We start from the raw sequence: 13,153 nt of genomic DNA on the forward strand, positions 1-13,153 counted from the left end.
CACACAAATTCCTCTCTCCCCTTCCTTTGCTGTCATGATGCATTTGTCCTGGCTGATGCTCAGGGCACCCTCTTAAAATATATTACCTTCTGATATTCATGGCATTGTGCTCCTCTGTGGCACATGCTTGTTGTACCAGGCGCCTTAAGGTAGTCCAGATATCTGACAATAGTCAAGAGATGAGGGGCAGATATTGCTGGATGGCAGCTTTTAGTGGTTAAAGTTTCATAAATCTAGTCTAATTAATCACTTAAAATTGAGTAGCTGAATGTGCAAGGCCTACATCACTTATTCAATAATGACTTACACCTCTTAGAACTATGAAAGTATTTAGGTGCATGAATGATGCACATGATTAGCTGCAAATTACATAATAAGATACTGCGTGGGTTACTTGGAACAAAACATTATACCTGCTGTCTATGATCATTGAGGCTCTGCAGTAGAAAAAATGCAACCACACTTGCAGACAGAATGGTTATGTGCTGATAAAAACCTGCATGAGAAGTTAAACATGTCTGCACATGGGGGCACTGTTTTCTGTACAATATGAATATTGTGTAACAGCATTTGGATGATGATGATGATGATATCTTGACTGTAAATACATTCCACTCATCTGAATGATATACAAAGATGTCTGCTAATAAGAAATGTCAGAACTCCTCTTAATATATAAAATCTTCTTTGTAAATATCATTAGAGAAACATTGACCACCTATAATTCAAATAATATACTTTAAAGCCTGGTTTTGTGTAGTCAGCATCAATAGATTAAGAGTTGCTTTGTGACACGAAATGTTCAAATTTTTTGTCAAATGGTATCATGAAGATATGTTCATTTGTGAAATGAACGACAGGTTTTAATTGGTGAATTGAATTCAAGATTCCATGAAATTTCACAGTAAACGTATTGAACATCATCCGAATGAATCATTCTGAGGTGTAAAATTAAATGAAAGATACTGAATTAAGCTATTATTAGCTAAATGTTCAATAGTCAAGCAAGCAGATTAGTTATTGTTATTATATGTTGTAAAGGTAATGGATGATTATCTGATGTAATCAAAAGGATGTAATTGTAATATCAAGCAGGATATGACCTATTTAGTGGACATACTATATTTTTCATTGATGATTTTTGGTGACATAAAGACATAAGCTGTAGTTTGTGTGGTGGTGGATCAGATCAGCAGTCATTCAGCACACCAGCAGCCTGGAGGCAGCAGCGGACACGCAGAGCGTCTTTCCGGAAACTGAGACACGCGGCGAGCAAAACATTTTCCACCGGCTCTTTCTCTTTGTCCATCCACCTACCTGCTGAAGCGACATCCACAGCATCCATGGCGACTGTAGTCGATACAAAACTGTACGACATTCTCGGAGTGTCTCCATCCGCATCTGAAAATGAGCTGAAGAAGGTAATTACACAAGAAAGGCTGGTGAAACTGTGAGATTCCATTACGTTTCTGTTTCGAGTTCCAAAATGTTAAAATTGCAACAATCAGGAAATGCGTTGCTATGCGCAGCTAGCAAATGTTAGCCGTGAGTTTGGCTAGACTGTTAGCAAGCTAACTGGCCTGGGTGTTCGTCTGACGATGTGGCTGTAACGTTTGGTTTTGTGAAACCTGGTCATTTTTCAATTTTTAGCTGCGGCCAGTCTGAAAATGTATTATTATCTCAAACAGGATATGAGTAAAATGAACAAAAAGCGAGGTTGCGTAGAACTCAGTGCTAGCATGTGACGTTACGAATTAAGTGATTGACCTCACCTTAGCTTTAGCTCAGGTGTTTGTCATATAGCTAGCTAACGCTAAGCCTGTCGATGGTTGTGGAAAGATGTCTTAGTTGGTGTTTCACAAAGGCTGGAAACTATTGCCAGCTAGCTGACGTTACCCGACGCACATTTGTCTAATGAGTGTGGCTAAATAGTCATAAGAAGCTGACTTGAGTTTTGATCTTGGATTAGCTAACCTGCTGTTGCAATTCGGCCGAACAGCAATGTTATCCTTTGTCAATAAGACGGGTCATCTTTTACTGACCTCATTGCGCTGGAGCCTGAACGTTTTACATTAACGTTAGGAGAGTTAGTTTGCTACATACAACGATAACGTTAAACATTAAATTAAATCGTCAACTGTGAAGCTAGCCTCCGCTAGCATTAGCTAGCTGACTTCACATAGCGTGCCATTTTAACCATATCCTTGTGAGCCTGTCTTGTTATGGCTCTAAGGTTACACGTTTTTGGTGTCTATTATTTTACTATAGTCACTCTATTTCCAGTCTCGTAGTTAACTCTATTTGACAAAATGGGAACCACCTGTCATATTTGGTATTTAGATGGAACACCGTCTTTGGCAAGTGTTAGCAAGATATGCTAATGTTCTTACGCACGTTACCTAAACGTTAGCTAGCGATTCAATTGTCAGACATTTTGAACTTTTGAACCATTATTTTTTACAAAGTGGTTATAACGGTTATAAATAAAAGTGGTTATTAATGCTGTCGCCACTTTAGGAAGCTGACATACATTTACTCCGTAAACCAGTCAACATAAACTCCACGTTATGTAAAAGTTGGATGACGCTACAGGCTGTGTTTTCCCGGCTCTAACATCTGGTTTCGTCAGGGAGGCACGTGTGATTACGTTAACGGTAGATAAGGTTTCTTCATGTGTTCTTGAGTCATGCCGGTGTGTGAATACAGCAAACGACGTATGTCTACAATGGGAATGGTATTGGCTAATACGGCTCCCTCTTTTGTGTACTGCCAGGCATACCGGAAACTGGCGAAAGAATACCACCCCGACAAGAACCCGAACGCTGGTGACAAGGTAAGACTCCTCTGGTTTAGATTAATTCATCACGGGCTTGTGTCACACTGGGTGGGGAACGTGGTTTCTGTCTAAATTCATGTAGGGAGCAAACAAGAATTACTTGGAAAATAGGTTTGAGTGGTATGTGAATGGAACCAAAGCTTTGTCCTTCACTAATGCTCAACATTTTCTTAAGCTATCTAAAGGTGTTGTTATATAATATAATTTAAGTCCAGTGTTGTAAAAAAAAAAACACATCTTTCTGGAGAGGGAGTGGCCAAATTGCAATTTACAAAGCTATTTTTGGTGTTGTTACAGTGGATTCCAGTGTAAAATAGATTAACAAATAAAAACAGTCACAATGTGGAGTCCAAATGTCTCATATTTGGTTTACCTGAAGAATTTAGGCCTATTATTTATAATTAACGTACATTTTAGTGTTACTTTTCTTTTGCATTGAGTTTAAAGCATTGGTATTTGGTTCAGTCATTCATTTGTGTTTGAACATGCAGTTAAATTTTATGAGCCTCGTACAATATTATCACAAGCCCCCTAAAGCTCCATATATTATTGTCATTCAAATTTGAGAATTAAGGGCATCTCTTCCATCAATCCCTGCATCCCTGAGTACCATTTTCTCAACATGTTTGCAGTTAGTAATAGGAAATGGCAGCTTCAGGTAGTTAAGCCTCGAGGCAGTATTTTTTATAAGTAAAACACTGGTATTTAAGATGATGAAGTGTGTGTTATTTGTGTTTTTACTGAGATGACATCAGAGAGGTGCTGATTCAACTCTGAAGTAATGTTTTCTATGTGGTCTCAGCCATCCTGTTGAATTGCCTTAGTGTTTTAATCTTAATATTGAACAGTGTAATGCAGTTATATCTTAATGCTTAAAACTTGAATTGTTAATGAATGGGCAGGTTCAAAGTAGGTGGTGTAGTAATGTACACATTGTACTTTTTGTTGAGTGACAGAGCATGTGATTAGGTGTTTAATGTTTTCGTGTCTGTCCGCTTCATTCTGGTCAATCTGTGTATCTTGTGCCTTAATATTGTTTCTCCTGTCGGTCCAGCGTTGTTCTTTACTTTTCTTTTCTTTTTTTGCTGGGAACATGTCATTCTCCAGCCACACGTCAAGTGTTGTGTCCTCTCCAAACAAATTAAAAGTCATGTTTGGAAAATGCCATATTTTGCTATTAAGGGATTGCCCCTTTAGTCTATGACTGTTGCTATGGCTTCCTTAGCAACAGAGTACCTGAGTAGCCGGTGGTCTCTCAAGAAATAAACACTTCTGAATATTTGCGATTGACCAATCAGAATTGAGTATTTAAAAGTGCCATGTTCTAAGTAAAGATATTGCAACCAAAAGTATGCTTTATTTGAGAATCTTGTTGCCTTAGTTTCCACCAGAGCTAAGATGAAAGACAATTGGAATTCGTACAAGGTCATGACGTGGCAAATGACCAGAGTATCTTATAGAAAATGGATGCTGCCTTTTGTTCACATTTGAACCTAATATGCAAACTTCTGCAATTTTTATTAACCAATCCTCTTACAGAGGCTTCTGTAGTTCTCCCTTGTTGTTGTTTTGTTCATGCCCTGTCACCATAATGCTGTTGATTTGCTGTGCACATGGTTCCGACAATTAAAAAAGCATCTTGTTCAATTTCTTTTGTTGTTTTCTGTCCTCTCAAAACATAGTTCAAAGAAATCAGTTTTGCCTATGAGGTGCTGACCAACCCTGAAAAGAAGGAACTTTATGACCGCTATGGTGAACAAGGCTTGCGGGAAGGAGGTGGGGGTGGCCCAGGGATGGATGATATCTTCTCCCACATCTTTGGCGGTGGACTCTTTGGATTCATGGGTGGTCAGGGGAGTCGCTCCAGGAATGGAGGAAGGAGGAGAGGAGAGGATATGGTCCACCCACTCAAGTAAGACCAAGCTTGTACAACCCTGTTAAGTTTCTTTTGTTTACTGTTGTCCTGAAACCTTTTACCAAATGCCTGAAGGAGTTTTCACTCTCACCAGCATTTTCAGATGTCATAGCAGCTTTGTTTTTGCAGAGGAGGAAAATATTCAGTGTCTTTCCAGTTGCACTTGCCACAGCTTTGATTTCACTTTATTTTTTTTTTATTTTTTGTTCTCAATTTTTTCAATTGAGTATACATCAGAGAATTAGTGAATGATCACATTCTGGTTTATTTACCTTTTACAGAGTGTCCAAACTTTTTTGGAATTGGGGTTGTACACTCAGATGTAAGCTGTTGGAGTAATATGTTTGGACTTAAATGCATACATTTATGAATGAATTAGATACAAAGTCCTTGACGTTCCAACGTTAGTCCAACTCTTCTGTCTTGTGTCACTTAACAGAATCTAAACATCACACTTTTTCTACAGGGTGTCACTGGAGGACCTTTACAATGGAAAAACAACTAAACTTCAACTTAGCAAGAATGTACTGTGTAGCACTTGTAATGGGTAAGTTTATAACCAACACGGTGCTGTAGTCCACATTGATTACTCTATTGCAGTGCTGATGATGTAAGTTTCCAACAATTAACCCATCTGTGTGTGTCTGTATGTCTGTCTGTGTCTGTATGCAGGCAGGGAGGCAAGACAGGCGCTGTTCAAAAATGTACAACATGTCGGGGGCGTGGCATGCGCATCATGATCCGACAGCTAGCCCCAGGGATGGTCCAACAGATGCAGTCTGTGTGTACTGATTGTAATGGAGAAGGTAAGGGGCATAGTGATCTGGCATTTCTGCTGTGTACTATTTTGGCCTGCTCAGGTCCCTTAACCAGTTCTCTCTAATCCACTCCAGGTGAAGTTATCAGTGAGAAAGACCGCTGTAAAAAATGTGAGGGAAAGAAAGTTGTGAAAGAGGTGAAGATCCTGGAGGTACACGTGGACAAAGGCATGAAGCATGGCCAGAAAATAACTTTTGGAGGCGAGGCTGACCAGGCACCTGGTGTTGAGCCTGGGGATATAGTTCTTGTCCTGCAGGAAAAAGATAATGAGGTACGTTTGCCAGTCACCCAATACTGGAGCCATGCTCATCTTCACCTGCCCTCTGTTTCCCCATGCACTCTGTGTCATAGGAGCTTTTTTTTATTATTATTATGTAGGACACAGTTGTGCTCACACTGACACTGTATGTGTTAGTTACTCATACTGACACTCTATGTCAGTGTGAGTTACTAATTATTCCTACCCATAAACCTTGGTTTTATAGTCACAACTTGTAGTGAACCTTGTATATGCTGTACAATAAGCTCTATAGGAGTGAAGTTTGTTTTTTATTCATCCATAAAATGCATTGAACTCTCAAAACAATTTGAAAACAGTTTGGAATTGCTTTATTGTGTTTTTTGTTTTTTGATCGGCTACTCCTACAGAAGGTTTTTGTTTTTTTAAATAATAAAAACAAAGTTTCAGTATTTTTGTTAGTGCTTTTATGAACTAGTTGCCTGCTGATAAGTAGTTAGACAGAAAGGCAGGAAAAGATGTGCAAGCACAGATTATAGCATTGTAAAGCCCTTGTAAAACATTTCTAACTAAAGCTTTATATTACCATCAGTGATTATAGCTGAACAATTCTCGCAGCTGCTTTGTAGTGAAAGCCAGACTTGAACAGCTTACTGATGTCACACCACAGTCTGCATGCTTTTTGACAACTGTTGTCCGCTATTCTTGTTCCTCAGCTTTGCTTTGTCCCTTTGATACATTAAGTTTGGGCTTTTTGTATTTGATTTTTTTTTTTCAGTCATTCTATCTTAAGCAGTTTAATGACTGTCTACCTTCCATTTAGATCTGAAATATGTGTAATCTCCTCCCTTAGCACTACTAACTGAATTCAGTGTAGCTGTTTTGGAAGTATTTTGCATTTTGTGACCAATTGTTAAAAATTACGTGGTCAGATCTGTAAAAATCCTTGCTAGGTCAGTGAAAGAGGTGACAGGTCCACTGGGCTTCCGTACATTCAGCCTTACCTTTGGCTGCTTTCCATCTTTCCCCAGATGAATGAATGGTTTATTTATTTGAGTGTTAAGGGGAATGAAAATGTAGTGTACGGGCCAACTTGGGGCTGGTGCACTGCTCTATGTCAACACGTTGGGGGTTAGCAATTTGTTTTTGTTTTTTGTTGTAAATCTTGACTTTGAAAAGCCATGGTCTTACATGTGTTGAATAGCTCTAACACATACTTGTTATCCTCTTGGAAAACAAATTTCATCATAAATCAGATTTCCCTCACACAGGTTGGTAAAATGAGTGATATGCAGTTGTTACGTCAGGATTATTGAATTGAATGACTTAACTTAACTTTCTTAGTGCTGGCAGCCAGATTGTCTTAACTGTGTGCTTTACATTGTACCGATTTTAGAATACAAAATTAGGTGAGTGGATGATGAAACTAAAGGTTCCTGCACTACTGTATGTCACTGTATTGGGCATAATATACCTACTACAGCTCAAAAGTTTCTTCATTTGTTTGAAACCAGGTATTTCAAGGTTAGCTGAGCTTTATTGTTAAATTAGTTCTTGATAAAAGACAATTCCATATCTGATCTGAGGGCAGGCCCACCCACACAACCTGAGTGACTTGTCTAACCTCTGTGAGATACATAATTCATTACAAAGTGCTTCCATGCATTTAGTAGTTTACTTAGTGACATGTGAAGTGTGAGGTTTGCCTGGGGTTACTTTGCTAACAAGCACACCAAGCATACTTGAGAAGCTTGCCATTTATGAGTGGTTGGACTGCCCATGATTCTTGAGTAAGATAACGACCTGAGACACATGTCTTTGCTGGCAGGAATTGAAGAAAGGAGAACCACATCATTACCATGGTCTATCTTTTGTCCTGGCTTCAATCATAACATTTATGAGACAAACTGAACTGAGGGATCCAACTGAAGCAGCCCAACAAGTGCTTTAACATTTCTGTACAGTGATGACTTTACAGGTCCCCCGATGGCAGTATGAAGTCCAAGGTTATGAAATGTTCATCAACCAGTATATTTAACCATCTCTTTCTCTCAATTTTCAGACATTCAGGCGAGATGGCAATGACCTGTTCATGAACCACAAGATCGGGCTGGTGGAGGCGCTGTGCGGCTTCCAGTTTATGCTGAAACACTTAGATGGAAGACAGATCGTTGTAAAATACCCTGCTGGCAAAGTCATTGAACCAGGTTAACGCTCTTGATACTTTATCTGTTCCTCTTCTGCACTTTTAACATTTCACAGGACTGTACTGAATGCTTTTTTTTCAATATTTGAGGCTTCTTCTCAAGTGAAGGGTTGAATGTCGTCTTATTCTATTATCTCGTAAATATGTAATGGCACTGGGCAGATTTTTTTAACACATGCAAGTAAAATGATCACACACTGGCTTCCTGTTGAGAGCTGTACACAATAAGGAGGCACATTTAAAAGGTACGAAACAGCTCCAGTGATGCTGGTCATGGGTAAACCAACGGTGTACAGTAGCGACAGACATATCAGTGACACACAGCAGAAGGGGCTTTCACGTAACAAGAAAGCCAGCTGAGTCTGCGTTGCAGTATGACATGTGGAGGTGACATTATGACTGGTATTTTTTATGTTATGTATGTCCCTTGCCATTTCAGTGATGAGCTGCACTCATGATTAGTTTTAGAGGTGGTGACAGACGCTCATACTGGTGTTAGAATTTTGTGGCCTGTGCAAAAAAAATGTTCAACATCTGTAGCACCAGTGCTGTGTGCAAAATGTTGACATACAGCCGTGTACAATGTGCTGAAGGAATAAGATTTGATCTGTAGAAAGTATGACACTTCATGAAGGTAAATTCTGAATAAAGTTTGTGTTTTAACACGCTGCATCTTTTCCAGGTTCAGTCAGGGTGGTGCGAGGAGAGGGCATGCCACAGTACCGAAACCCTTTTGAGAAGGGAGATCTGTATGTCAAGTTTGATGTCCAGTTCCCCAACAACAACTGGATCAGCCCTGAGAAACTTGCGGTATGACATGTAACTTGTTTCATTTTTCAAATTTCTGTTATCATCTTGTATTATTAGGCACATTACTGTTGCTTTATACTCTGCTAGTGTTGATTAGAATTTTGACAAAGACAGAGTAGGAGAGATCATTATAGTTTCTGTCTTTTTGGGATTTTTTGTTTTTTATGGACAAAGAGCATGTAATTTACAAAGATGTTCTATACAAATGTGCATCTTAATTTCATTTGGACTTGAAATGATAAATAACTATAATATTTTAAGACACATAACATCAATTTATTGGTAACTAAAATTTGATTTAAATAGCACCTTCAAAAAACCTAGGTTACTACCTGGGTTAGGTCCATTACAAAAGGATAAAGGGTCAGAAGAGCAAAAGATGAGTACAACAGAAACACTTATAAACACTAGACAGAAACACAGAAACTGATAACAAAATTTTGGACACTGTAAAACATAAGTAAAACAATGTCATATAGTTAATATCTGACCTCATCAACTTCATTGAGTTTTGTAAATGTCTGCTTATTCTGAATTTGATGCAGCAACATGTTTCAAGCAATTTGGGACAGGAGCAACTAAAGACTGGGAAAGATGTGGAATGTTCCAAAAACACCTGTTTGGAACATTCCACAGGTAAACAGGTTAATTGGTAACAGGTGATCGTATCGTGATTGGGTATGAAAGGAGCATCCTGGAAAGGCTCAGTGGTTCACAAGCGAGGATGGAGCGAGGTTCAATACTTTGAACACATGATTGGATAACAGAGATTAGTACATGGACTCTGGATCGCTTCGTAAAACTGTTGTTATTGTTAAACACAGCTTGTTTGCAAATGATTGCATTCTGTTATGCTTTACACAGCGTCCCTCCTTTTTAGGAATGAGGGTTGTACAATGCAGGTCAGCGAAAGCGAGTAAACTCACATGCTCCATACAGTGTTTTTAATGAGAAGGCTTAGGTCTCCACAAGTAGGAATTTGCAGCTAAATTTACAACAGTAATTCCATTCAGGGATTAGAGCTATTCTGGCTATAAACGGGTTACTTATTGAGCACCTGTATTCACACAGTATTCTCCCTCAAGATATTGCACTTTTTTCCTCATCAGTAACAGCTGAATTCCTTCTGTAGCACTGCATTCTTGGTCTCATAACTGTTTGGCACTACAGCATGGTTAGAAAACATGATGAGGCTGTCTGTTAAAGCTGCATCATGATGAATGTTTTTCCATGTGTAGGAGCTGGAGGACATGCTGCCCTCACGATCAGAGCCACCCATCATCACCGGAGACACAGAGGAGGTCGACCTGCAGGATTATGACGTCAGCCAGAGCTCGACGTCGGGTAGCCGCAGAGAGGCCTACAACGACAGCTCCGATGAGGAGGGTGGCCACCATGGGCCCGGGGTACAGTGTGCCCACCAGTAGTCTCATACTCTCTGGCATATACACACATATGACCCATGTTTTGCTTGGGGAGAAAATGTATGAGTTGCAGAGTAAACAAGGATGTAGGTCAGACTGAAAAGGCTTGGTAATTCCTCAGACACAGATCAAATAAACATTACACTGAGTCATGGCACCTGGAATTGTTGATTGTTATTGACTTGTGTGCTGAGATTATTTTGATGTTTGTCTGAGGAACTCCCACTGGGGCAGCCAAAGACTTTGCACTGCACCTGAAACAGATTTAGACACTTTAAACAGCAACTTCAGGTAGAAGGCATATCAAGTATTTAAGATGTATCAAAACAGATGGATGCCCCAGTGAATGCCATGCCATGTAGGACTATGATCTGGTGTTCAAGGTGAACCCGTCACCTTTCTATTTCTCTGTCACCCCCTGTTGAAGTCCATTCCCCTCCTCTAATGAGAACTCCAAATCAATCGAAGAAAGGAGTGTTTCTTGTTTGCTGAGTGTGTGACTTGCATTTTGTTTTCATAGTATTTACAATAATTAATTTAAAAACTAACCAATGTGCATATACAGACAAAGCAGCTGAGAAATGTAATGTGCAGATCCTTGGACTCGTACAGTGGCATGCAGAAGTTTGGTCAAAGTTTCAGTTACTGTGAATGCGAAGTGAGTAAAAGAATCTGATTTCCAAAAGTCATACATTTCTTTACTATTTTAAGCGAGATTTTTTTTTTTAAATCTTTGACAGTTTCCAAATAAAAGGAAAAGAGTCCAAAGCAAACGTTTGGGTACCCTGTGTGGTCAGTACTTGATAACACCCCATTTAGCAACTACCACAGCTTGTAAACACTTTTTGGAGCCAACCAAGATTTTTTCAGCTCATATTTGAAGGATCTTCACCAAGTTTTCCTTTAAGAAGGTTTCTTGTTCTGTGAGATTCTTGCATGCATGCACTGCTCTGCTTTAAGGCCTTTCCACAGATTTCCCACAGATGTTAAGATTGAGGGACTGTGAGGGCCATGGCAAAACCTTCAGCCGGAGCCAATTGAGGTCGTCCATTGTGGATTTTGCAGGAAGGATTTACTTCTGATGACTCTTCCATGAAGGTCATGTTATTTGTGCAGGTGTGGTTGCACATCTTCCTGACCGTCTTCTGCAGTCAAACAGGGGGTTTGATTTGCCTTTCTAGAAATCCTGTGAGCAGTACCCTCTGAAAGATTTCTTGTTGTTCCAGATCTCAACGTTCCCCGCTACTGTTAACTGCCATTTCTTCATCACATTACAAACTGAGATCAACGTTTTAATTTTCAGAGTGCTAGGCAGCTGCTTAGAGGAGCCCATGGCTTTTGATTGTTGGGACAAGGTTTTGGGAGTCAGAGTATTTATAAAGCTTTGAAATTTTCATCACTTGGCCTTTCCTACCAAGGACTGTGATCAAGCTATAGTCCTAACAAGCTGATCAAGGTCAGGGACCTTGGTAAAAGTTATCCGAGAACTCAGATCTTTTGGGGTGCCAAAACTTTTACATTGTGCTCCTTTCTTCACTCTAAAATTGGACAGAATAAAAAAAGTGCATTAATCTTACAATGTTGAAAAGAATGTTTAATGTATGACGTTATACCTTTTTTCACAGGAACAGAAATTTTGACCAGAGGTGCCCAAAACATTTATTATGCCTCTGTATTCGTGGATTCATCCACTCAGCACCATTAACAGGATTTGTTTCGGATTTTTGCAGCTTTGTTTTATTTTGTAGGTGCTTCATTTTATTTCTTTCTTTATATTTTAATTCATACAGAAAATTGGTTGTTGTGTATATCATTGAACTGGTTGATGGTAAGTTTCATCAGTTGCTGTATTCAAAGCTGTGTGATTTTTAAAAAAGAAAAAATGACAAGTGAAAAGACAAATGTATAGCCCGTATCTGTGCTGAGACCATGTGCATGTAAAAAGCTTTGGTTCCTGCACTTATCAAACATCAAATAAAGCAGCACACTTCTTAAGAAAATGTCTATGAAGTTGTTGAATAAATTGTTGAAATATCATCTACTGTGTGGGCCCCTTGTTTTTTCTTCATTGTCATTAATGAGCACAAAAAAATAAGAATGCCCAGATTGGTTTTGATGTTGTGAGATCTCAGCTTCTGACACCTTTGCCATCATGGAAACCCAATAAGATAATAGAGCTGCATAGAATCTGGTTTGTGTTGCTCAAAGCCTCAAAGCTTTATGCTGGAAAAATTGTTTCCATCAGCAATGTGTCAGTAATAGAGCTAATCCACAAATACTGTCAGCATTGCTTGCAAACTATTTTTAATAACTGGACAGCAAATGCCACCTGACCAAAATGTCCTGATGCTCATCCAAAAGAAAGTTTCCATCATCAGTCAGTCACCCCATAAAAGTGAATGAGATCACTCGTTCTCAATGTAATCCGAGTAAATGGAAAGACTTCTAAACAATACACTGTCATGGTTTCTGCTGAAGCTGAATGTAGAAGAGGCACGCCATCACTACATCCCAATGACAGGCTATGTCTCTACCTTGTCTGTATTGAGTTGTTTTATTTAATTAGAATTTGTCATTTTCTATCATTCTCAGACCAGAGTAGACTGGTCAGATGAGGGTTAGGGTTACAACACTTCATTTGAACCTCAGTAGTTTTCACAAAAATGAGCAAATTCAAGAGAGTGGAAGATATGAGATCAAGGACAAAGAAATGGCAAGAACTGTGGCAAGAAACCAACATATGAAGTGGGTCCCTGAAGCTCAATCAGCGATCAATAAGCAGTCTTCATTAAGTGGAGAGCTAAATTCAGAAAGGGGGTCATCTTACCATTAGGAGTCCTCGAGCAAAAGTTTACTCTGCAGACCTTTGTTCACAAAGGTGCTGAGAGCAACTATTACCGAGGGA

At 39.3% G+C, this 13,153-nt stretch overlaps 1 protein-coding gene across 1 annotated transcript; it reads left to right on the plus strand.

Moving 5' to 3' along the window:
- Positions 1-1,269: 1,269 nt before the first annotated feature.
- dnaja2a (DnaJ heat shock protein family (Hsp40) member A2a) lies at positions 1,270-12,285 on the plus strand. Its single transcript, XM_041965458.1, has 9 exons — positions 1,270-1,421; positions 2,774-2,833; positions 4,519-4,748; positions 5,218-5,298; positions 5,424-5,557; positions 5,645-5,841; positions 7,871-8,015; positions 8,697-8,824; positions 10,063-12,285. The coding sequence occupies exons 1-9, from the start codon at positions 1,344-1,346 to the stop codon at positions 10,249-10,251; spliced, it is 1,242 nt and encodes a 413-aa protein (XP_041821392.1). The 5' UTR covers positions 1,270-1,343; the 3' UTR covers positions 10,252-12,285.
- The last annotated feature ends 868 nt before the right edge of the window (positions 12,286-13,153 follow it).

Source organism: Chelmon rostratus, chromosome 1, assembly GCF_017976325.1.
Source record: "Chelmon rostratus isolate fCheRos1 chromosome 1, fCheRos1.pri, whole genome shotgun sequence".
Classification (NCBI taxonomy): Eukaryota; Metazoa; Chordata; class Actinopteri; order Chaetodontiformes; family Chaetodontidae; genus Chelmon; species Chelmon rostratus.

Coding starts and splice junctions, on each gene's coding strand:
- dnaja2a (XM_041965458.1), top strand. CDS start 1,344: ATGGCGACTGTAGTCGATACAAAACTGTACGACATTCTCGGAGTGTCT. Junction 2,834..4,518: donor ACCCGAACGCTGGTGACAAG/GTAAGACTCCTC, acceptor CTCAAAACATAG/TTCAAAGAAATCAGTTTTGC. Junction 4,749..5,217: donor GATATGGTCCACCCACTCAA/GTAAGACCAAGC, acceptor CTTTTTCTACAG/GGTGTCACTGGAGGACCTTT.